We start from the raw sequence: 23,516 nt of genomic DNA, 5'->3' as shown, positions 1-23,516 counted from the left end.
TTGTTGAAGTGTATAATGATCTTCTGGTTCTGCTCGTTTCACTCAGCATCAGTTGATGTAAGTCTCTCCAAGCCTCTCTATATTTCTCCTGTTGGTCATTTCTTATAGAACAATAATATTCCATAACATTCATATACCATAGTTTACCCAACCATTCTCCAATTGATGGACATCCATTCATCTTCCAGCTTCTAGCCACTATGAAAAGGGCTGCCACAAACATTTTGGCACATACAGATCCCTTTCCCTTCTCTAGTAGTTCCTTGGGGTATAAGCCCAGTAGTAGTATGGCTGGGTCAAAGGGTATGCACATTTTGATAACTTTTTGGGCATAATTCCAGATTGCTCTCCAGAATGGTTGGATTCTTTCACAACTCCACCAACAATGCATCAGTGTCCCAGTTTTCCCACAGCCCCTCCAACATTCATCGTTATTTGTTCCTGTCATCTTAGCCAATCTGACAGGTGTGTAATGATACCTCAGAGTTGTCTTAATTTGCATTTCTCTGATCAATAGTGATTTGGAACACTCTTTCATATGAGTGGAAATAGTTTTAATTTCATCATCTGAAAATTGTTTGTTCATATCCTTTGACCATTTATTAATTGGAGAATGGCTTGATTTCTTATAGATTAAAGTCAATTCTCTGTATATTTTGGAGATGAGGCCTTTATCAGAACCTTTAACTGTAAAAATTTTTTCCCAATTTGTTACTTCCCTTCTAATCTTGTTTGCATTAGTTTTGTTTGTGCAGAAACTTTTTAATTTGGTGTAATCAAAATGTTCTATTTTGTGATCAATAATGGTCTCTAGTTCTCCCTTGGACACAAACTCCTTCCTCCTCCACAAGTCTGAGAGGTAAACCATCCCATGTTCCTCCAATTTATTTATGATTTCGTTCTTTATGCCTAAATCTTGGACCCATTTTGATCTAATCTTAGTATGTGGTGTTAAATGTGGGTCCATGCCTAGTTTCTGCCATACTAATTTCCAGTTTTCCCAGCAGTTTTTGTCAAATAATGAATTCTTATCCCAAAATTTGGGATCTTTGGGTTTGTCAAAGATTAGATTGCTATTTTTATTCACTATCTTGTCCTGTGAACCTAACCTATGCCACTGATCAACTAGTCTATTTCTTAGCCAATACCAAATGGTTTTGGTGACTGTTGCTTTATAATATAGCTTTAAATCAGGTACACTTAGACCACCTTCCTCTGACTTTTTTTTCATTAGTTCCCTTGCAATTCTCGTCAGTCAACCATCTGAATGTTCTAAGTGGCATAATTTGGAAGGGAAGGTACTTCATGCCATAGAAACATACTGACAATGAGCTATTATGCTCTAAAGACAGAGAGGATGACCTTTTTAAATCTTCAAATTGGCATGCTTTAAATATAAATAATGGTTTATAATAAATGTATCCTCATTTTTAAATACAGATATACTCACCAACAGGTCAACTACTAGAATAGCCCAACTGCTAGCACTTGCTAAATCTAAATGGAGTTGCTTATATACTTATTTACTATAAGTCAGGCAGCATGTTAAGAACAGAATCAGGAGAATCTAAGTGGTTACTACAACTTTAGTCTGATGTAGAATTAATGAAGAAGGGAAAAATTCTAGTAAAACATTTTCAATGCTGATACTTGATGCTCTTGGCTTTCACATTATCCTTTCACTTGACCTTTAGCTTTAAGTGCACCACTTTAATGAACCACATTTCTTATTATTTTGCTTTTTATCTTTAACTAAAGTTCTAATACATTGCTTTATCATGGCATGGAGGAAGCTCAACTGGAATGGAACACAGATCCAGTGTCAAGTTAAAAAGGCTTGAGTATGTGTGGGTTCTTGAAGGCCTGTAGATCTGGGAGGATCAATTTGGCTAAGTTACTGTCCAAAGGGATGATCACCAAGAGATATATAATTTTTGGTTACAGTCATTTATTAAATTGTTAATTTGGAGATAATGAATATCCACAAATATTCATATCAACAAAATCTGAAATCCTTGACATAGTAATTGGTTTGAGTTTTCACTAATTTTTTTTCCAAAAGCCTTTCTCAATCAAATTCAAAATTAATAAGTTAACACATATTTATTAGGTTCCTACTATACACATGCATTTTGCTTAACACCTCATAGCTGACCCTAAAAGGATAAAAGCTGGCAGTCAGGGATGCTGAAAAAGACCACTCAAGATCTGCTTTGCTTATTAATATTCAGACAGAAAATTTCTAATCTACTCCAGTGATTTAAATCATAGCCACACTCAAAATCATGAGACTCTCTACTATTCCAATCCAACCTCCTATAATGCCCTAAGGAATTACAACAGAAAGGTACTTTTTCCAGGAACCACAAAATACTAAAGGGGCAGAATGGTACAGTACTGAGAGCCCAGTACTGAGAGTGGAAAGGACAATGATTCTGGGGAACCAAGCTTAAATCACAGGCCTGACATTTACTAGCTTTGTAACACTGGCAAATTATTTAATTTTCCCACTCCCCAACTTGTTTTCTCACCTATAAAATGGTGATTACTGTTACTTACACTACTTATTTCAAAAAACTGTCATGGGGAAAGGCCTCCATTAAGCCACAAGACACTATACAAATGAGTTTTTTCACATCACTAGTTCTGTACTAGAGAGTTGTTTTTTTGTGGTTTTTGTTTTTGGTTTTTTTTTTTTTTTGGGGGGGGGACTGGAAAAGGAGTAGGGAGTTGATTTGGTTTTCTTTGAGTGAGCTTTTCATGTCAATGTTCTACCTACAATCTCCCTTTCATTTGGGTTCAATATTTATTATTGTTTTATCTGCCCTGGAATGGGAACCACAAATGCTTTGAATAATAGATGAAAAGGTGGATTAGTTTCTCAGTAGATTTTATAAGCATCTCTGCTTCTTTGACCGAACTAACTGCCAAAGCCAATTGCTCCTTAATGATTCCCAAAGGGAGATAGGGGTGCTGTGGGGTGATTAGCTTTTTGTTTTCAATGGGGATCCTTCTACTTTCAAAAAGAGTAGACTCTCCATATTTTAGGACTTGCTTCTCTCTCCAGCGCCTACTGGAAATTTAAAAGACAAGAACAGATTCCTCCTTTTACTTTTCATCTCTATACATATGATTTTGGAAGCTTCTAGGAGCTTGGGATCTTCAGGCACCAGGGAAGGCACAAGGGTTCATAGCACATACTACCTTCTCCCTGACTCCTCAGATGAGAAGTGTCAAGCAGCTCGCTGGCGTCTTTATTTTCAGCAGCTCTCCTAGATGTTCTGGTCTTAGTTGGCAATTCCGGTGCCTGCAGTAACGTACTGACGACACTTCGCACAACTTTCTTCCCCAACTCTTTTTCCACTTCTAAAAACATATGAAAGAACAGTTATTGGCATCTGTATTGGTCTTATTTTTGTTTTTTAAATCAACAGTGTTTACTTATTAATTACTATGGAAAAATAATGACTTTAGGTCATTAGGAAATGACACTGAAGGAAAACTTAACCTCTCACACTGCCCGGTAAAACTCAAGTGCCCTTGTGGTCTCAGTGTCACCACGCAGGACGCACAGAGAGCGCTGCCGCACACCCCCAGCCTGCACGCTGTCCCCCCGCCTCCCAGTGACCCTGGCACAGCGTCCCCCATTACCGTCTGAGATGCTGGACTCCTGAAACATCGTTTCAAAGGCTTGGTGGATTTCAGCAAAGGAGGGCCGGTCAGAAGGACTCCACTGCCAACCTGGACAGACAAACCCCAAGTTAAATAAACTTTAGGAAGCAAACTCTAGGCTATTACTGAACATTCTAAATGAAGAGTGGGAATTTGAAAGGAACAGTCTACTCCCATTTGCAAGCAGCCAGGGGGTGCCGAACTACACAGGGGAGTCAGGAACACTTCTCTAAGTTCAAATCCCGCCTCAGACACTTCCTAGTTTGTGATCCTATTTGCCTCAGTTCCCTCATCTGTAAAATGAGCTGGAAAAGGAAGTGGCAGACCCCTCCAGGATCTCTGAGAAGAAAATCCCAGACCGGGTTGTGAAGAGTCAAGCCCTATTCAGCACGATGTCACAGGAGAGGGTTGTTGTCCTGGCTCTGCCAAAAACTTACTGAGAGACCTTGGATAAGTCACTTCTTCTCTGGAAAATTTCCTCACTCATAAAAAGAAAGAATTAAACTAGAAGATCTCTGGATTGCTTTTTAGCTCTAATTGCTAAGACTAGTTTCTTTTCAACAACAACAACAACAACAACAACAACAACAACAAAAAAAGACTAACTGTGTTGCTGCACTAACTGGAAACTTGAAACTGGTACAAATAGGGAGAAATATATACTTTTAAGGTCTCAGATAGTGCTTGATAGCTTGTGATTCACATGTAATACTGTACAATAAAGATATATTAATATATATAAATAGAAATATTTTTATTACTAAGAACAAAATTCCCTGGAAATAGCATGGCCAAAGGACTGCTTCTAACCTTTCAATATATCCCTTCATGAAAAAAATTTCAGTTTGTCCGTTTGGCTAAACAAAATCTTTCTTGCTAAGTTTGCAGAAAACTCACATGCTCTCATGAGTTCATAGACTTTTTCTGGACAGCCTTCTGGACGCTCCATGCGGTAGTTTTTTTCCAATAATTCATACACTTGTGACAGATCAATTCCAGGATAAGGGGACATACCATATGTAGCAATTTCCCAAAGCAAAACACCAAATGCTAAAAGAAAGAAAAAGGAAAATAAGCTAAAATTCTTAAAAGTTAGCTGTGACTATAATCTGTACATTAAAACTGTACAAGAGAGGCAAGGACTATGCTAAAAAACAATTCAAATGCTTAACAGACTTTAATAAGCTTCTTTGTTAACCAAAACCGTGACACAACAAGGTAAAATCAGACTACTTTTCAATTTATTCAACATCTCAGACTTGAATGCTCTGAAAGGATCTTTCAAGTTTTATTAAAGACATAATTAAGGAAAGTCACAATGGATTAACCATTATATAGTCTCTATAAATATAATCATTTTGGCACTACACTACAGTGGATATTCACCTGCACTGGGAATCAGTGCTCTAGTCTTATTTCTACAAATAAGTCAAGGACCTTTGTGATCCTTGGCAAAGCAGGCTCTGGGTTTCAATTGAGACCTCTAAGGTTCTGCCTAGTTAAAAAATTCCAAGATCATGTTCTGAAATATTTAAGTTTAAGACTTAGTCAAAGAAAGCAGTGACAATCACTCTATCCTATGGAAATCTATGCCTACATAAAATAGGAAGCTGCAAATAAAACCTCCTATTAGTGGCATCATATTAGTGGCTTATAGATAAGCCAGTCAAGATTTGCCACATGACAAGCTGAAAGGCAACATCCAAGAAAAACACTGATAAGCATAGAAGCACTGGTCATGAGGCCTAAAGTCACAACTATCACGCCTAGTCTGAATACCATATTTTGAATAAAAACAAAAAGCTGGGAAGAGGAAAGAATGCAATTTATATTCAAATTATTTTAGGAAAATAAATTCATTGATGCATCAAATAATAGGAAGGACTGCTTCTCTTTGGAAGAAAAGAGAAAGGGAAAAAAAGAATGAAGAATAAAGAGGGGGAAAGGAAGAATACAAGTTATGTAAAAGAGAGAAAAGAAATGAGGTAGTAAGAAAGAGAATGCCACCCAGAAGGTAAAATGGAAAGAATAAGAATGAATTTATTTTTAAAGTAAATATATGAGTTCTTACCCCAGACATCTGACTTAATGGAAAATTTATTATAAGCCAGGCTTTCAGGTGCTGTCCACTTGATTGGGAACTTAGCTCCAGCATGGGCTGTGTAGGTGTCTCCTGTCATTAACCTGCTCAAGCCAAAATCAGCCACCTTCACCAAGTGGTTTTCCCCTACAAGGCAGTTTCGGGCAGCAAGATCCCTAGAGAATACCAAAATCAATCCATTAGAAGTCCTGAACATAATTTCAGTTTTGATAACAGTTGAATAAAAAAGTTTAATAACGGTGATCAAAAACCATTTGTTTTCTTTGAAACCTGTATTATCTTATTAACATTAGAGAAAATTCCTACTGAGACTCCCCTTGCCCTATCTACATTTTATTCAATATATATATTTTATTCAAACTGCATTTGTCAATTTTCTCTTCTTCAGTAATGCTTGCCCAGGTACATCTCAAAATTCCTCTCATTTGTAATCTGTCTCATCTTACCTCCTGATTCACCCAGAAAAATTTAATCTAACATTGTGGTTTATAGACATTAGCCACCAAATCATACAGCTATCAAAATAGAGGGATGAAAAGCAGCAGTTTATGAAGATAACTGTTTAAGATAGCATGGTCATCAGCAATCATAGAGAAGTTAAATGCAGAAGAGTTTAGTTTAATAGGATTTTGGTAAAACATTTTAGGTGTGTCTGAATGCAGAGGTTACAAACTTAGCAGTGCAAGGAAAATCAAAAGTCAAGAAATCTCAATTTGCAGCATCAGAGAGTTCACTTTCCTGAGTGACAGAAGGATTTGAATCAAACTCCCACGTAGCATAGAAAATATGTCTTATAAGGAACTGCTAGTATTTCACACATGATACTCTTATTCCTCACTATGAATCTCATGTAGTTTTCATACTTGAGTTAATTGGGTAAGAGCGGTTGAAAATGTGGCGGGAAGAACATCTTGAATAAAACAGAGCTAGCAAAGCCCATAGGCCCCAATGCAGGCTATGTCATTACTTTGCTAGGAAGCCATTTCTACTGGCAAAGAATGCAAAGCACTAACATAATTACAGCACATTCGAAGGTCAAAACATTCCAGCCTTTAAAACAGCAAAGAAGCTTAATTTAAAGATACATACAATTCAGACCACAGAAAAACACTCCTGAACTAGATGAGAGTAAGGTGATTGGATTTATAATAAAAAGGAAAAAAACATAAACACTAGCTACTAACATGAGTTTATTTAAAAGCAATGCTGATAACTCCCAGGAAGAAGTCATTACTGATGAAAGCTGTGCAAAGGAACAATGTGTACTCTATTTCGTAGAGAACTATGATTATTAGGAGTCAAGCTTTTTATGAATCTTACTTAGCATACCACTTAATCCAAAATGGCTCAGATTGAATTATCTATGCCCCTGTGACTAACCACTAGGATCCATTCCTTTTCTGTACTAAATCCTACACATAGGCCTACACACAAGCCTATCCTGGCTATGTGCCCCTAAAGATTGTAAAATCAAAAAATTTTCCATATACCTTTATTTCAAGGTTCAATAATCTGCCAGTGCCAAAGTTAGAGCCTGATTCTTAACACCAAGAGAGTGAAAAGCTTTGTAAAGGAAAGTTCTGGCTCTCATGCTGAGATTCTAAGTGGTCCAGCTCCTACCTGTGGATGAAGTTTTTCTTCTCCAGGTACTCCATAGCTGATGAGATCTGAGTGGCCATGTATAGCAGCACAACTGCATTCACCTCCTGCCGATTACACTCTCGTAGATAATCTAACAGATTCCCATAGGTCATGAACTCTGTGATTATATAAAATGGGGGTTCCCGAGTACAAACCCCTGTGAAGTAAGACATAGAGTACTTCAGGCTATTGCTTTATCTACTTCTTAAAAAACATAAAAAATGCCTGGCTTTAGGGAAACTGACTTCTGAGAAACTTTTTGACACCATATCCACATTGTGATTGCAAGTTCATCTCTAATGAGATGGGTATTTCTACTCTCTTTCTTTCTCTAAAAGATCTTGGATATGAAAGGTACTACAAAGTTCAGAATGGAAGAAGTAACATTAAAAAAAAAAAAAAAGAATTAGCAGTAAAAAGCTAACCTTAACTCAAGCCTCCCCACATAAGGATAGAAACCATAATTACTTTTATCAGAAGATTGCTTTGACCCTCAGAATCACTTTGTAAGAGAGGACTGAAAAACTCTGTTTCAACAGTCAATTTTTAGATTTGCATTCCCTGATTACTTTCAGATACTAGCGCAAGTAATAACAGATTAGCAGACCAAAAAATACCCCTTACTTTCAAGTGTTGAATGTTGGTAGAGAATAGCTGTCTGGATCTGAAACCTTAACACGGTAAGCAGCTTATCTCTTCTTTTATGGCACCTGTATCACCCCAGAGGGTTTAATTAAAAGTTCCTCTGCTTGGTACTTCTCTCACTTACCTAGTAATTGTACTAAGTTAGGGTGTTTGATCTCTTTCATTACTGCAGCTTCTTTCAAGAACTCTTCCACCTCCATAGTGTCTTCCTGCAGAGACAAAGAGAAAAAGTTTCAACAAGGAAAATGTACAGGAGAGGAAAGAGGTTGGGAATCTGAGCTAGCTTCACAGTTAGTGTAAATTGGAGCTCTGAGTTGCAGCTGTCTTGGGACTTCCATTCTTCACAAGCACATTACATTGATTTGCTACTAGATGTGCACTCTGCCTGCCAATCTATTTTACTTCCTTTCCCAGGGTTCACTCTTAGCATGAATGCTTCCCCCTTCCTCCCTGTGACACTGAGCTTCCCCCTATTCATCTATGCAACAAATACAAGTTAGTGTCTGCATGTTTGGTGACTTGCTTTCTGTGGCCACTACGCAAAATGTTTCTACAACTGTATGGCATTTTGCTAGGATGTAAGGTCATGGTAGAAATGGAATCAGATACAAGATCAAATCAACCAAGAAATAATGGACTTAAAATAAAAATCAATTGAAAGAATCTGACATGCAATTCCCTTGAGGGAAAAAAAGCAGTCTATTCTCAGGGACACAAAGTGGTACTGCATACAAAAGGAAAAGATGACATACACGGAACGTGCTAGGATGCATCAAGGGATTCTTAATGAAGCAGCCACAATCAACTGTCACAGGACTGAAAACTGGAAGCAATGTGAAAGTCCAACTTCCTCACTTTACAGATGTGGAAAACAGAGGCCGAAGTAGGGAGAAAGCTAACCTAAGCTCGATTAAGTGGAAAGAAGCAGCTCTGGGACTGAAGCCCAGGCCCTTTTCTTCCAAGTTCTGGATGCTTCCTCATTCCTACATTTCCTCAAAGAAGTGAGGTTAGCCACAGAACACAGTATTCAGGGTTAGCTGGGGCCAAGGGCATGCTAGCCATGGCTTACTGACACAGAGAGGAGATATGCTGATGAAGATGAACCAGGGGGGAGTCCAGCAGGTTATACAGTAGGTTGAGGTAGAGAGAAACACTTTGAAACAAGTAATGATGTGCTTGAGAAAGCACATGGACAGTTCATGAATGTAACAGAGATCTTTGCCTCAAGTTTTCCAGCCCAGATACAAAGTCTCTAACAAACCAGATTTAGGCCAGGATCAGAGACTCAGCCACCAAGAAGGATGAGAAAAAGTGACAATGCCTCAAGCCTCCAAAATCAACAAGAGTCCTCTAAACACTAGGGCCTTGGACATGAAACCTCTAGTCCCTTGAATTTGCGTAGAACCAAAAATAGCTGTGGATACAATGAATAAGGCAATGATGTCATAGGTTCCTCCACCACTTCCAAGCCTACCCTGGACTGAAGAGCTGATGTTCTTATTGGGAAAAGTCAGAACACCAACTATTCTATATTTGCAAACTTCTTTTTCTTCCTCTTTGAACATCTGTGATACAGAGTTATAAACTTCCTAGAAGAAATTACTTTCCCAAGCCCACACTCCTATTCTCTCAAACCTTCATCATTATTCAGCCCTTCTTTCTCTGTGCTACCTATTCTGCTTTGCCTTTGGAATCCTTGATTCTATCATTAACAAACTTTTCTTCACTTTAAACCCTTCTTCTTATGTTTCTTTGACCTTCTTGCCCTCATGGAGTTTAGTTTCCTCTGGAAGATGCTGCATCCCTGACTGTTTTCTTTCTTTTCTTTTTTTCCTGAGGCTGGGGTTAAGTGACTTGCCCAGGGTCACACAGCTAGGAAGTGTTAAGTGTCTGAGACCAGATTTGAACTCGAGTCCTCCTGAATTCAAGGCTGGTGCTCTATCCACTGTGCCACCTAGCTGCCTCCTCCCTGTTTGCAACAGTACTAGTATAATTCTCTTATTCTATAAACATACTGTCCATGAAGGAAGGAATAAATCTTTATTAAGTGCCCACTATATACCAAGTGTTGTGCTAAGCATATTACAAACATCTCAGTTGAAATTCATAATAACCCTGTGAGATAGGTGGTATTAATATCATTCTTATTTTATGGTAGAGGAAATTGGGGTGGACAGGGGCTATATAACTTGGCCAGGATCACACATCAGCTTGGAAGTATCAGAGGCTGAATCTGAAGTCAATTTTCCTGACTTAGCTTAGCACTCTATCCACTTGCATTATCAAGCTGCAACTAAGAAGAGACTCACTTCATGCTTCTTATTACCAATGCCTTCGGTCTTTTTCTCTACTGCCAATCAGCACTTTTCCTTCCTTTGAGGCTTACTCCACATTTCTGTTTTCATCCTATCCTGACCTCTGTTACAATTGTGAATGGTTATCTCAGTCAGTCTCCCTTCTTTCTCAAGCACTTTATTATCTGGTTGATAGTCTTTCCACCTCAAGCTGCTGTCCTCACAGCTGGGGTCCCTCCCCATGCTGAAGTCCCTCCAAATAATCTGAGGTAGTAGTTCAACTTCCTTAATATATCATTTCTTCTTCTCCTTCTCCCCTTCCTTTTCCTCTCTTTTCTTCTTTCTGTCTCTATCCCTATCTCATCATTCACTTTGCTCTATCCCATCAATCTGGCTCTGATTCCACTTGTTCTATCCCAAGATATTACAGTTAGCCAATGATCTACTTTTGTAAAGTCAATTTCTGGGTTACCCCTACTCTCTACTTTATCTGTTCCTACTTTCATTTTATAGAACACCCCTGGAAGAAGTCACATGAACAAGTCAGTAGAGCTATTACACATTTTTGATGACAATAATGAGAGCAGCTCACATTTACCTAGCACTTTAACATTTACAAAGTATTTTATATAAATTATCTTGCTTAACAGTTTTTAATAGTATCTTAACTTAATAGTATTTAATTTCAAATGTATACTCATTGTATAGGGCAATTCTTTCAGTTTCAAATCCTCAACCCATCTACAATCCTACTATGACTATCCCCAAACTTTCCTTCTGTCAACTCACCTGCACAATCCCCTCCACAACCCCCCCCCCAAAAAAAAACCCAATCCTTCAATAGAGGACTTTACCTTGAAAAAGACCATCCATGAAAATTACTTCTCCTCCTCTATTTTATGCCCAGAGATCGTTTCACCATTATTTTTCATTCTCTCTTTTATTCTATTTTCTGATGAGGAAATGGTTCTTCTTCTTGCCAAGGCCAATCCTTTTACTTTGTGTCCCTAATCCCAGACCCTCCATCTCTTTTGGATGCTTGTTCTCTTCAAGCATCTTTGCCCTCTTTGTAATTTTCACTGGTCTTATCCACTAGGTTCTTTCTTTGGGAAAAATAAGCCTAAATCTTTCCAGTTATTAAGGAAAAAAATCTCTTGACACTGCCATCCCCTCAGGTTATCATCTTCAATCTCTTTCCTTTCACAACTAGACTTCTAAAAAAAAGCTTATTATCATTTCCATTTCCTCACTTTCCACCTGGCCACTTAAAGTTTTCTCCAAGGTAACCAAATTCTTCAATTTCTATGATCTCTCTGCTGTTTTCGACACTGTTGATTCTCATCCCCTCTAGATACTCTTCTTTTCCTTTCTCCTTAATGACACTTCTTTCTTCTACAAAATTGCATCAACTTTAATTGTGCTTAAAAGTGAAGCATAACTAGAGACTTGTCAGTCTTCTGTAACTTAGTGTAGGACATTGAGAGACTAAAACTTAAAAACAACTTATTACTCTGTAAAAAAAATGGTGCTATATACCTAATGTCAATTAGACATAGTTGATAGTCACTGTGTCAGATCACACTAGGAAAGAATTATTTCCAGGCTCAATACCACTGGCTGTTTAATTCTTCTGAGTCCTTTCTGTTTCTTAAAATGCTCAGTAGACCATATAGTTTTTGGCCCAGAGTGCTTTGATTTACCAGGGTGACACTAATGTCAAAGGCATAAGAGCTAATGCTTGCTGCAATTCTGGAAATTAATGCTATTCATGAAATGAAGTGGGGATTTAAAAATCTTGCTAGGTCAACATTATGCTCTAAAAGTAATTCTGAAATGAAACATTTCTATTCCTTTAAAAAACAAAATAACAGGCTACAATGTAATAATTTCACGTACATCACTACTTCTTCTAATTCCTTTCCTTTCTTAAACATCTATAACACATATTTGAGAAAGATAAAGGAAGAGCACATTATGACAGGTAATTCTGTTCATTAAAAAATTAAAGTGATTCTCTGTTTAAATCAATGTGAACTTGTCTCCCCCTTCTGGAGTCAGAGTAAGTTCACTTAGTATTTTAAATCAATAAGACAGCATACTTCATTTTTTATCAGATACACCTTTGTTTCTGTTTAGTTATATTTATCAATATTCATTTTTAAAAATTATTTAATCCTTTTGAAGAAATTGTTCATTCATAAAGTAAAATTAGCAATTAAACTAATTAAGGGAAAATAATCTGAATAAAATCTTTGTATCAGAGTATTTTAAAGGAATTCTATTTTATCCTTTTCAAGTACATATTAGACATTATAATTAAATAAATCCAGCAGAAAAATAAATCTCTATTCAAAATAACTGCAGACTGCATAAAGTATCTGGAAGAAAACCCATAGAAACAGAAACAAAGGTAAATTTAAATAATCGGAGAAAACTTAATCACTCATAGTTGGCCTATATTACTATGATGAAAATGACAATGCTATCTAAATTGGCCTATAGATTCAGTGCCATACCAAACTATTTTCAAGAACTAGACAAAATATTAACAAAATTAACACAAAGGGTCAAGAATCTTTTGGGAAATAATTTAAAGTATGGAGAAAGGAGCCCTGGCCTTGGTAATACATACATAACAAAGCAAAAATAATCAAAATTATTTGTTACTAGAGAAGACTTGAATAATGACACAAGCACACATGGGCACATTAAGTTAAATTTGTTAACTTGTTCAACAGTTCTGGAAAGAAATTTGGAACTACATTGAAAATAAACTAAACTACTCATAGCCACTGAAACAGCAATACCATTTATTAGGATTATACCCCAACAGAGATCAAAGAGATAGAAAGGACTCAGATACTGAAAGATATTTGCAGAAGTAGTTTTTGTTGTTTTTTTTAAAATAGCGAAAAAATGAAAAACAAAGTGGGTGCCCCAAAATTGGGATATGGCTGAATAAACTATGGTACATCAATAAAATATTATTGTGCTGTAAGAAATAAAAGGTGAAGATTCAAAGAAATCTGATCAATACAATGACCAAATATAATTCTAGAAAACTGATGATAAAGCATCTCTTGGTGATGGATTACAGGTATAGAATAAGGCATAAGTTTTTTGACAAGACCAATGCAATACAAATTTCTTCTGTTTTACTATCTTTATTTGTTCTAAGGGAGGCCTCTTAATGAGGGAGGAAGGAATATGATGCAGGTAGTGGAGGATAATGATAATAATAATGCAGAAAAAAGTCAATGAAATGTAAAAAAGAAAAAAAGAAAAATGTACCTAACAGTGCAGAAGGATATTCCAAAGGGGATAAAGGTGATATAGGCAGTGTTGATACTACAATGTTAAAGTTGATACTGACTTTAAAAAGGGACAGCATGATGCTGTGGAAAGAATATTTGTCTTGGTAGTCAGGGCACCTGAGTTTGAATCCTGCCAATACCTACTAGCTAGGTGACCATGACTAAATCACTGAGTCTTTCTAAATCCCATTTATAAAAAGGGATTAATAATAATCTTATACATTTATATAAAATCTATGAAATCTATAACTTGGATTTCATAGATCCAATTATATATATCTTTTACATTTATATAAAAAGGGAGAAAATTAGATCTTAACTGAACAACTACTATTTCTTTCCTTACTAGATGGGTATTTATGTTGTGCTTAATTGAAATCCAAGTTTTTAATAGATACATAGAACTCTTTACACATAGATAAATGTATATAAATTTATATGTATATATAAATGTATATAAATGTAATAAATAATCTTTACAAATAGATAAATCATTTTACACATAGATTATTTCATTTAATTCTTGCTACTTAAAACCAGACTTGTGTACATGCTGCAGAAATTATTAAATAATTAAATAATTTTTCAGCACTGACCTTTGCAAAACCTTCTGTTCCAACTTTTCTCCTCTTTCCCCCCACCCCATCCCCCAGATGGCAAGTAGACCAAATGCATGTTAAATGCAATATATATCTACATATCCATACAGTTATTTTGCTGCACAAGAAGAATCAGACTTTGAAATAAGGTAAGATTAAGGTAAGACTAACCTGAGAAGGAAATAAAAAATGTAAGCAGATAAAAACAGAGGGATTGGAAATGTTATGTAGTGGTTCACACTTATTTCCCAGAATTCTTTCGCTGGGTGTAGCTGGTTCAATTCATTACTGTTCTATTGGAACTGATTTGTCTCATCTCATTGATGAAGAGAGCCACGTTCATCAGAATTGATCATCATATAGTGTTGTTGAAGTATATAATGATCTCCTGGTCCTGCTCATTTCACTCAGCATCAGTTCATGTAAGTCTCTCTAGGCCTTTCTGAAATCCTCCTACTGGTCATTTCTTACAGAACAATCATATTCCATAACATTCATATACTACAATTTATTCAGCCATTCTCCAATTGATGGGCATCCATTCAATTTCCAGTTTCTAGCCACTACAAAGAGGACTGCCACAAACATTTTTGCACATGTGGGTCCCTTTCCCTCCTTTAAAATCTTTTTGGGATATGTAACACTGCTGGATCAAAGGGTATGCACAGTTTGATAACTTTTTGCTGCTCATCATTTCTTATAGCACCATGTATTTATTTCATCATGATAACTATACTACAACTTGTTCAACCATTCCTCAATTGATAGGTATCATCTCAATTTTTAATTCTTTGCCACCACAAAAAAAACAATCATTATAAATATCTTTGTACAAATAGATCCTTTGTATCTTCACCTTTTTTTTAATTGTTGTTTGGTTGCATTGTTTTCTTTCTCATTTTTTTCATTTTTGATCTGATTTTTCTTATGTACCATGATAATTGAGGAAATATGTATAGAAGAATTGCACATGTTTTAACATGTTAGATTACTTGCCATCTAGGGGAGGAGGGGAAAAGGAAGGGAAAAATTGCACATTTTGAAAATAAACAGCTTTAATTAAAAAAAAAAAAAAAGAAAAAGAAAAAGAAAGAACTCCCCCCCCCCCAAGTCCCAAAAGAACTTCGGAGAGAAAGCTGTAAGGATTATTTAAAACTTAAAATAAGTTTTAAAATAAATCCCCTATGTTCAATATATGTTCTCTTAAATTAAAAAAAAAAATCTGGCTCGGGAACAAAAAAAAAAAAAAAAAAAAAAAAGGAATACAGACTTACTAGTGGTATCGCTAATCAAAAGATATATATGGCCTTTGAGGCACAGTTCTAAATTGTTCTCTAAAATAGTTGGACAACTCCACCAATCTTTCCACATTCCTCCAGTTTTGCCCTTTTCCTTTTCAGTCATGTTAACCAATATGATAGGTGTGAGCTAATCTCTCAGAATTGTTTTAATATACATTTCTCGAATCAGTAGTGACTTAGATTAATTTTTTTATGTAGCTATTGATAGGACTGATTTCTTTTCCTGAAAACTTCCTGTTCATACCCTTTGACCATTTAATCTATTAGGGAATGATTTTTGCATTTGTTTGTTTGTTTGTTTTAAATAAATAAATTTTGCTCAGTCCCCTAAATATTTGAGAATTAAGGCCATCATCAAGGAAATTTGCTGAAAAAATTTCCTCCAGCTTTGTTTTTCTTCTAATTTTATCTGCATTAGTTTTTTATTTACACAAAATCATTTTAAATTCATGCAATCAAAATTATCTATTTTATATCCCAAGATGTTTTCTATCTCTTGTTTTCCCTTATCCACAGATTTGATAGGTACTTTTTTTCACTTCCTTAATTTCCTTTTTATATTATCCTTTATCTCTAAATCATTTATTTATTTTGATCATATCTGTATATTGTATAAGAAATTGGTCTATGCCTAGTTTCTGCCAAAGTGCTTTCTTATTTTCTCAGCAATTTTGTCAAATGTTGAGTTCTTACTCCCAAAGTTTGGATCTCTGGATTTATAAAAATCTCACTTTCTATGAGAGTTCCCTTAATGTTAATACCTTCCCTCTAATAATTATTTCTAATTTATCCTGTGTATACCTTGCTTGTATCTAATGTTTACATGTTATTTCTCTCTTTAGATTTTAAACTCCTTAAAGCAGGACTGTTTTTTGCCTCTCTTAGAATCCCTGGGAAAAACTGAACAATGCCTGATACATATTAGATGATTAATAAATGATTACTGACCAACTATTAAGTGCTTCACAAGTACCTTTTAAAAGGTTCTTTTCTTACTTTATCACATGTGACACAATAACAGATCTATTTCAAAGTGATGTGGTATTTTAGCTGCTTCTGAATAATTCTTACTGATACTCCTACCATATTACCTCCAATTTGAATAGTCTGTAAACAGGATAATTTCTACTAAGGGCCACAATTCATTACATAGATGAACTGGTTTTAAAGAATGATATCAAACTAAGGGACAGAAAAGAATCTGTTAATGATAAGATATTGTGATGCTGTGGAAAAAACAAAGGATTTGGAATCAGAAAATCCTGGTGCAAATTATTACTTTATTACTTCCAACCTGTGTGATTCTGAGAAGTCACAACTTCTCTGGATCCCAGTTTCTTCTATAAAGTGAGGAGCTTAGTAACTGCTAATATTCCTTCCAATTTTAAATCTATGATCCTATGAACACATAAGAATTATTTGCTTTAGCTTGTTCATTTGAATGAAAATTTGAGTCTTCAAAAAGATATAAAAACACAATGTTCAGAATGTGCCATATCCAAACCCTTTCTCTCTTTGCCTGGAACCAAGATGTCCTAGCCTGATGGTGCCACCTGATGTTCAATGTGTAGAATTGTCTAACCCCAAACCTCTATTGTTTTTTTTGGAAAAGAAAAGAAGAAAAAATCTGTCATGTTTTCACTTCTACCCCCAACCTTCTTCCTTTTTTAACTGTTCAAATTATCATAATTCAGGCAATCTCTTTCTCACTAAAGAGTACTTCTTTAACATTTTCCCTTTCTCCTCCTTTTCATTTTATTTGTGAACTAAGGAACCTTAAAGATCACATAATGCAATCACCTCATTTTACAGATGAGGATACTGAGGCTCAGAAGAGATAAATAACTTGCTCAAGAACACAAAGGTAGTAATAATGCAGAGATGCTTAAAAAAATAGATGTGGAATTCTGCATATATTATCAGCTATGTGCTAATATTGCTGAATTCAGTTTTTTTGTCTCAAAATCTCACAAAATACAACAGGGATATATCCAGAAATAAATGTGATATAAAAATGAAAAGTATCAACTTTTTTTTTTTTAATAAAAAGGAAAGACACTCATTTGAAAGTAATATGTGAGACCAGAACTAGGGAAGTAACTTGCTAGAGTCACACAGCTAGGAAGTGTCTGAGGCCAGATTTGAATTCGGTCTTCCTGATTTTAAGACAGTCTAGCAGCCCTTGGAAATAACTTTTATTATTCTTATGACTCCTTAATTCCTCCTCTAAGCCTACCTTTCCACTCAAGATACATTTTAAAATTATTTACTCAATCTCATTGTTTTTTCTCCTTTGTTCAATTACTAATCCTGCAACAATAATATTTTGCACCATTATTCACTATAAATGTACAGTTCAATTTAATTATATTATATGCTAACTAGACTTTCATAAGCCAACCTAAGAACTTAATCACTAAGTTTTATCACTGAAAAAGGTATTTGAATGAGATGAAGCATGTGAAGACTTTCTTCTTATCGATGGGTTCTTTGGGGTAAAAGGCAGTAACAGAATCTCTGAAACCAGTTAATAGTTCAAAGGGTGTAGACATTTTTGTCACTTTATTTGTATAATTCCAAACTGCTTTATAAAATGATTGTGAGTGAAAATATATTTCGCATGACTATATATATAATGAGCATTACATTTCTTGCCTTCTAGTGGGTAGGGAAGAAGGGTAAAAAAGAATAAAAAGAACTTGAAAATGAAAATAAAAAATAAAAACAAAATTTTTTAACATTAAAAGACTTTGAAATTATGTTTGAATCTTGTGTGTATTTATAATTAACTATTATAAATAAGAGAGAGCTTATCAAATAAATTTGATACAAAGACTTTCGCCCTTTTGACCACTTCCCTTCTTATAAAAAGTACATTTTGTCTAAACAGAAGTTTTTAAATTTCATCTAACTAAAGTTAATTTATTATATATTATTATATTTCATATAACCAAAGTCTATTTATCTTTTATAATTGCAGCTATTTCTTATTTGGATAAGAATACATCTCTTAGCGATGTTAAGGCAGGGATTCCTCAGAATTCTCCCAAATTCCCTTCAAAAAACTTTAAAATAATATCTCAAAGTGAATTCTGGACCAGTAGAACTAACAAAAAGATGAAGTGAAGACATTTTCCAGTCCAACAAAATTTAGCAGGTTAGAAAGAAAAGTGTCATTGGGGTAAAAGTGGAGCATTGTCTAATATAGGCTCAACCCCTGGCAAAACAACAGTGGTTTAGTTGAGAGTTGGGGAGGAAAAGAGATTGAACCAACAGCAGCAACAGCAACAACAACAACAACAACAATGTCCAGAACTCTCAACTCACAGACAGTAAAAGGGTTACATAAAACTAGTCAAAAGGATATTTTAGGGGATATTTTTCTGGCATTGGGTCTAGGATCAGAGTCCCAAGATAAGGAAGAGCACTTGTAACAGGAGTGGGGACCTTGGACATGGTTCTAGGGCAAAAAGAGTGCTTGTGATCACTCACAGACCAGACCACAGTCCAGGAGAGCAATGATCACTTATGTTTTTAGAACATACCACTTTCAAAGAACTAAAAACTTATACACTCACTGAATTAGCTCTGAAAACAGCAGCATGAAAAAACCTAAAACTTGGGACAGTGCACTCTCTACCCCAAGAACAAATAATAATTTTAACATGAAGTTAAAATCAAGAAATAGACTGGAAAACAGTCTATTGTTTTTTGTAGAAAAACAGTACTGTTTTTCTGTTGACTGGGTCTGTATCTCAAAGAGATTATAAAAGAGGGAAAAAAATTATGTGTACAAAAATGTTTGTAATAGCCTTTTTTTGTAATGGCAAGGAACTGGAAAATTAGTGAATGCCAATCAATTGGGACATAGCTGAAGAAGTTATGTTATATAAATGTAATGGAATATTATTGTTCTGTAGGAAACAATGAGCAGATTGATTTCAAAAAAGTCTAGAAAGATTTACAAGAACTAATACTAAATGAAGTGAGTAGAACCAAAAGAACACAGTAACAAGAAGATTATGTGATAACCAACTGTGATGGACTTGGCTCTTCTCGTAATTCAAGGCAATTCCAATGGACTGATGTTAAGGTGCTATCCACACACAAAAGAAAACCATGGAGACTGAACATAGATCAAAACATAGTATTTTCACCGTTTTTGTTGTTGTTTGCTTGTGTTTTTTTTTTTTTCCTTTCTCCTTTTTTTCCCTTTTGATCTGATTTTTCGTCTCCAGCATGACAGATACGGAAATATGCTTAGAAGAATTGTACATTTTTAACCTATATCAGATGGCTTGTTTTCTTGGAGAGGGAGAGAGAGAAAACACAAAGTTTTGCAAAAGTGAATGATAAAAATCATCTTGCATGTATTTGGAAAAATAAAATACTATTAAAACATGAAAAAGGAAAGGAAAGGAAAGGAAAAGGAAAGGAAAAGGAAAAGGAAAAGGAAAAGGAAAAGGAAAAGGAAAAGGAAAGATGAGCAAACATCAAAAAAAGAAACCTGACCATAGAAAAATACAATGATGATTGGGAAGATCACAATACATAGTCAGAACAAGAAACAAAGTCAAAAGTCAAGTCAAAACTGCTACACCTAAAGACTCAAAGTTAAAAAAAAACAAAAACAAAAACAAAGCGTGAATTCATCTTAGGCCCAAAAACAATTCCTGAAAGAACTCAAAAAGGATCTTAAAAATCAAATAAGAGAGGTAAAGGAAAAAATGAGAAAAGAAATGGAGAGTGATGCTAGAAAATCATTTAAAAAAGAATCAGGTAGATAGAAAACTAAGAAAAAAACTATAGACCAATTTCCTTAATGAATATTGATGCTAAAATCTTAAATAAGATATTAGCAAAAAGACTTCAGAAAATCATCCCCAGGATAATACAGTATGATCAAGTAGAATTTATACCAGGAATGCAGGGCTGGTTTAATATTAGGAAAACCATTAGTATAATTGACCATATTAATAATTAAATTAATAAAAACCATATGATCATCTCAATAGATGCAGAAAAAGCATTTGATAAAATCCAACATCCATTCCTACTAAATGAGAGTATAGGAATAAATGGACTATTCCTTAGAATAGTCAGGAGCATATATTTAAGACCGTCAGTAAACATAATACGTAATGGAGATAAACTGAAATCTTTCCCAGTAAGATCAGGAGTGAAACAAAGTTGTCCACTATCACCATTACTATTCAATATTGTATTAGAAATGCTAGCCTCGGCAATAAGAGTTGAGAAAGAGATTAAAGGAATAAGAGTAGGTAATGAGGAAATCAAACTGTCACTCTGCAGATAATATGATGGTATACTTAGAAAACCCCAGAGATTCTAATAAAAAGTTATTAGAAATAATTCACGAATGGATGTCCATCAATTGGAGAATGGTTGGGTAAATTATGGTATATGAAGGTTATGGAATATTATTGCTCTGTAAGAAATGACCAGCAGGAAGAATACAGAGAGGCTTGGAGAGACTTATATCAACTGTTGCTGAGTGAAATGAGCAGAACCAGAAGATCACTATACACTTCAACAAGAATACTGTATGAGGATGTATTCTGATGGAAGTGGAAATCTTCAACATAAAGAAGATCCAACTCACTTCTGGTTGATCAATGATGGACAGAAATAACTACACCCAGAGAAAGAACACTGGGAAGTGAATGTAAATTGTTAGCACTACTGTCTATCTACCCAGGTTACTTATACCTTTGGAAGCTAATAATTAATGTGCAACAAGAAAATGGTATTTACACACATATACTGTATCTAGGTTATATTGTAACACATGTAAAATGTATGGGATTACCTGTCATCAGGGGAGGGAGTGGAGGGAGGGAGGGAGGGGATAATTTGGAAAAATGAATAAAATAAAATAAAATAAAAAAGAAAAAAAGAAAAAGAGATTTGTACATGAAACCATGAATCTCCAATATGTACAACTTGTTTTTAAAATATATATATATAATAAATTTAGCACAATTAAAAAAAAAAGAAAGAAAGAAATAATTCACAACTTTAGCAAAGTTTCTGGGTACAAAATAAATCCACATAAATCCTCAGCATTTTTATACATCACCAACAAAATGCAACAGCAAGAGATACAAAGAGAAATTCCATTCCAAACAAATGTCAAGAGCATAAAATATTTGGGAATCCGTCTACCAAAGAAAAGTCAGGAATTATATGAGCAAAATTACAAAATACTTGCCACAAAAATAAAGTTAGATTTAAATAATTGGAAAGACATTCAGTGCTCGTGGATCGGCCAAGCAAATATAATAAAGATGACAATACTCCCCAAACTAATCTATTTATTTAGTGCTATACCAATCAGACTCCCAAGAAACTGTTTTAGTGACCTTGAAAAAATAACAACAAAATTCATATGGAAGAATAAAAGGTCGAGAATTTCAAGGGAATTAATGAAAAAAAAAGTCAGATGAAGGTGGTCTAGGTGTACCTGATCTAAAACTATATTATATAGCAGCAGTCACCAAAACCATTTGGTATTGGCTAAGAAATAAACCAGTCGATCAGTGGAACAGATTAGGTACAAAGGACAAAAAAGGGTACAACTATAGCAATCTAGTGTTTAATAAACCCAAAGATACCAACATTTGGGATAAAAATTCATTATTTGAAAAAAACTGATGGGAAAACTGGAAATTAGTATAGCAGAAATTAGATATGGATCCACATTTAACGCCATATACCAAGATAAGATCAAAATGGGTCCATGATTTAGGCATAAAGAATGAGATCATAAATAGATTAGAGGAACAGAGGATAGTCTACCTCTCAGACTTGTGGAGGAGGAAGGAATTTATGACCAGAGGAGAACTAGAGATCATTATTGATCACAAAATAGAAGATTTTGATTACATGAAACTAAAAAGTTTCTGTACAAACAAGACTAATGCAAACAATTTTAGAAGGGAAGTAACAAATTGGGAAAATATTTTTACAGTTAAAGGTTCTGATAAAGGCCTCATTTCCAAAATATATAGAGAACTGATCCTAATTTATAAGAAATCAAATCATTCTCCAATTGATAAATGGTCAAAGGATATGAACAGACAATTTTCAGATGATGAAATTGAAACTATATCCACTCATATGAAAGAGAGTTCCAAATCACTACTGATCACAGAAATGCAAATTAAGACAACTCTGAGATCCACTACACACCTGTCAGATTGGCTAAGATAACAGGAACAAATAATGATGAATGTTGGAGGGGATGTGGGAAAACTGGGACACTGATGCATTGTTGGTGGAGTTGTGAAAGAATCCGGACATTCTGGAGAGCAATTTGGAACTATGCCCCAAAAGTTATCAAACTGTGCATACCCTTTGATCCAGCAGTACTACTGGAGAGGGAGAGGGAAAGGGAAAAGGAAAGGGAGAGGGAGAAGAGGGAGGAAGGGAGGGAGAGAGAAGAGGAAGGAAGGAAGGAAGGAAGGAAGGAAGGAAGGAAGGAAGGAAGGAAGGAAGGAAGGAAGGAAGGAAGGAAGGAAGGAAGGGAGGGAGGGAGGGAGGGAGGGAGGGAGGGAGGGAGGGAGGAAGGAAGGGAGGGAGGGAGGGAAGAAGGGAGGGAGGGAGGGAGGGAAGAAGGAAGGAAGGAAGGGAGGAAGGAAAGAAGGAAGGAGGGAGGGAGGGAGAAAGGAAGGAAGGAAGGGAGGAAGGAAGGAAGGAAGGAAGGAAGGAGGGACGGAGGGACGGAGGGAGGAAGGAAGGAAGGAAGAAAGGAAGGAAGGGAGGAAGGAAGGAAGGAAGGAAGGGAGGAAGGAAGGATGGAGGGAGGGAGGGAGGGAGGAAGGAAGGAAGGAAGGAAGGAAGGAAGGGAGGAAGGAAGGAGGGAGGGAGGAAAGGAGGAAGGAAGGAAGGGAGGAAGGAAAGAAGGAAGGAGGGAGGGAGGGAGAAAG

General features: G+C 35.5%; 1 protein-coding gene across 3 annotated transcripts in view; it reads right to left on the bottom strand.

Moving 5' to 3' along the window:
• Positions 1–23,516, bottom strand: part of ABL1 (ABL proto-oncogene 1, non-receptor tyrosine kinase) — a 184,748-nt gene that overhangs the window by 4,759 nt on the left and 156,473 nt on the right. For all 3 annotated transcript variants that reach the window (XM_074293885.1, XM_074293888.1, XM_074293886.1), the window contains exons 5-10: positions 8,184–8,268; positions 7,394–7,571; positions 5,744–5,928; positions 4,570–4,722; positions 3,652–3,741; positions 3,205–3,366 (exon numbers count right to left, since the gene is read on the bottom strand). In XM_074293885.1, the coding sequence (XP_074149986.1) occupies positions 3,205–3,366; positions 3,652–3,741; positions 4,570–4,722; positions 5,744–5,928; positions 7,394–7,571; positions 8,184–8,268 (853 nt within the window). The remainder of the gene's footprint in view (positions 1–3,204; positions 3,367–3,651; positions 3,742–4,569; positions 4,723–5,743; positions 5,929–7,393; positions 7,572–8,183; positions 8,269–23,516) is intronic.

Source organism: Sminthopsis crassicaudata, chromosome 2 (genome assembly GCF_048593235.1).
Source record: "Sminthopsis crassicaudata isolate SCR6 chromosome 2, ASM4859323v1, whole genome shotgun sequence".
In the NCBI taxonomy this organism is placed as follows: Eukaryota; Metazoa; Chordata; class Mammalia; order Dasyuromorphia; family Dasyuridae; genus Sminthopsis; species Sminthopsis crassicaudata.
Note: the sequence above shows the minus strand (reverse complement) of the source record. Positions and strands in the feature narration are given on the sequence as shown.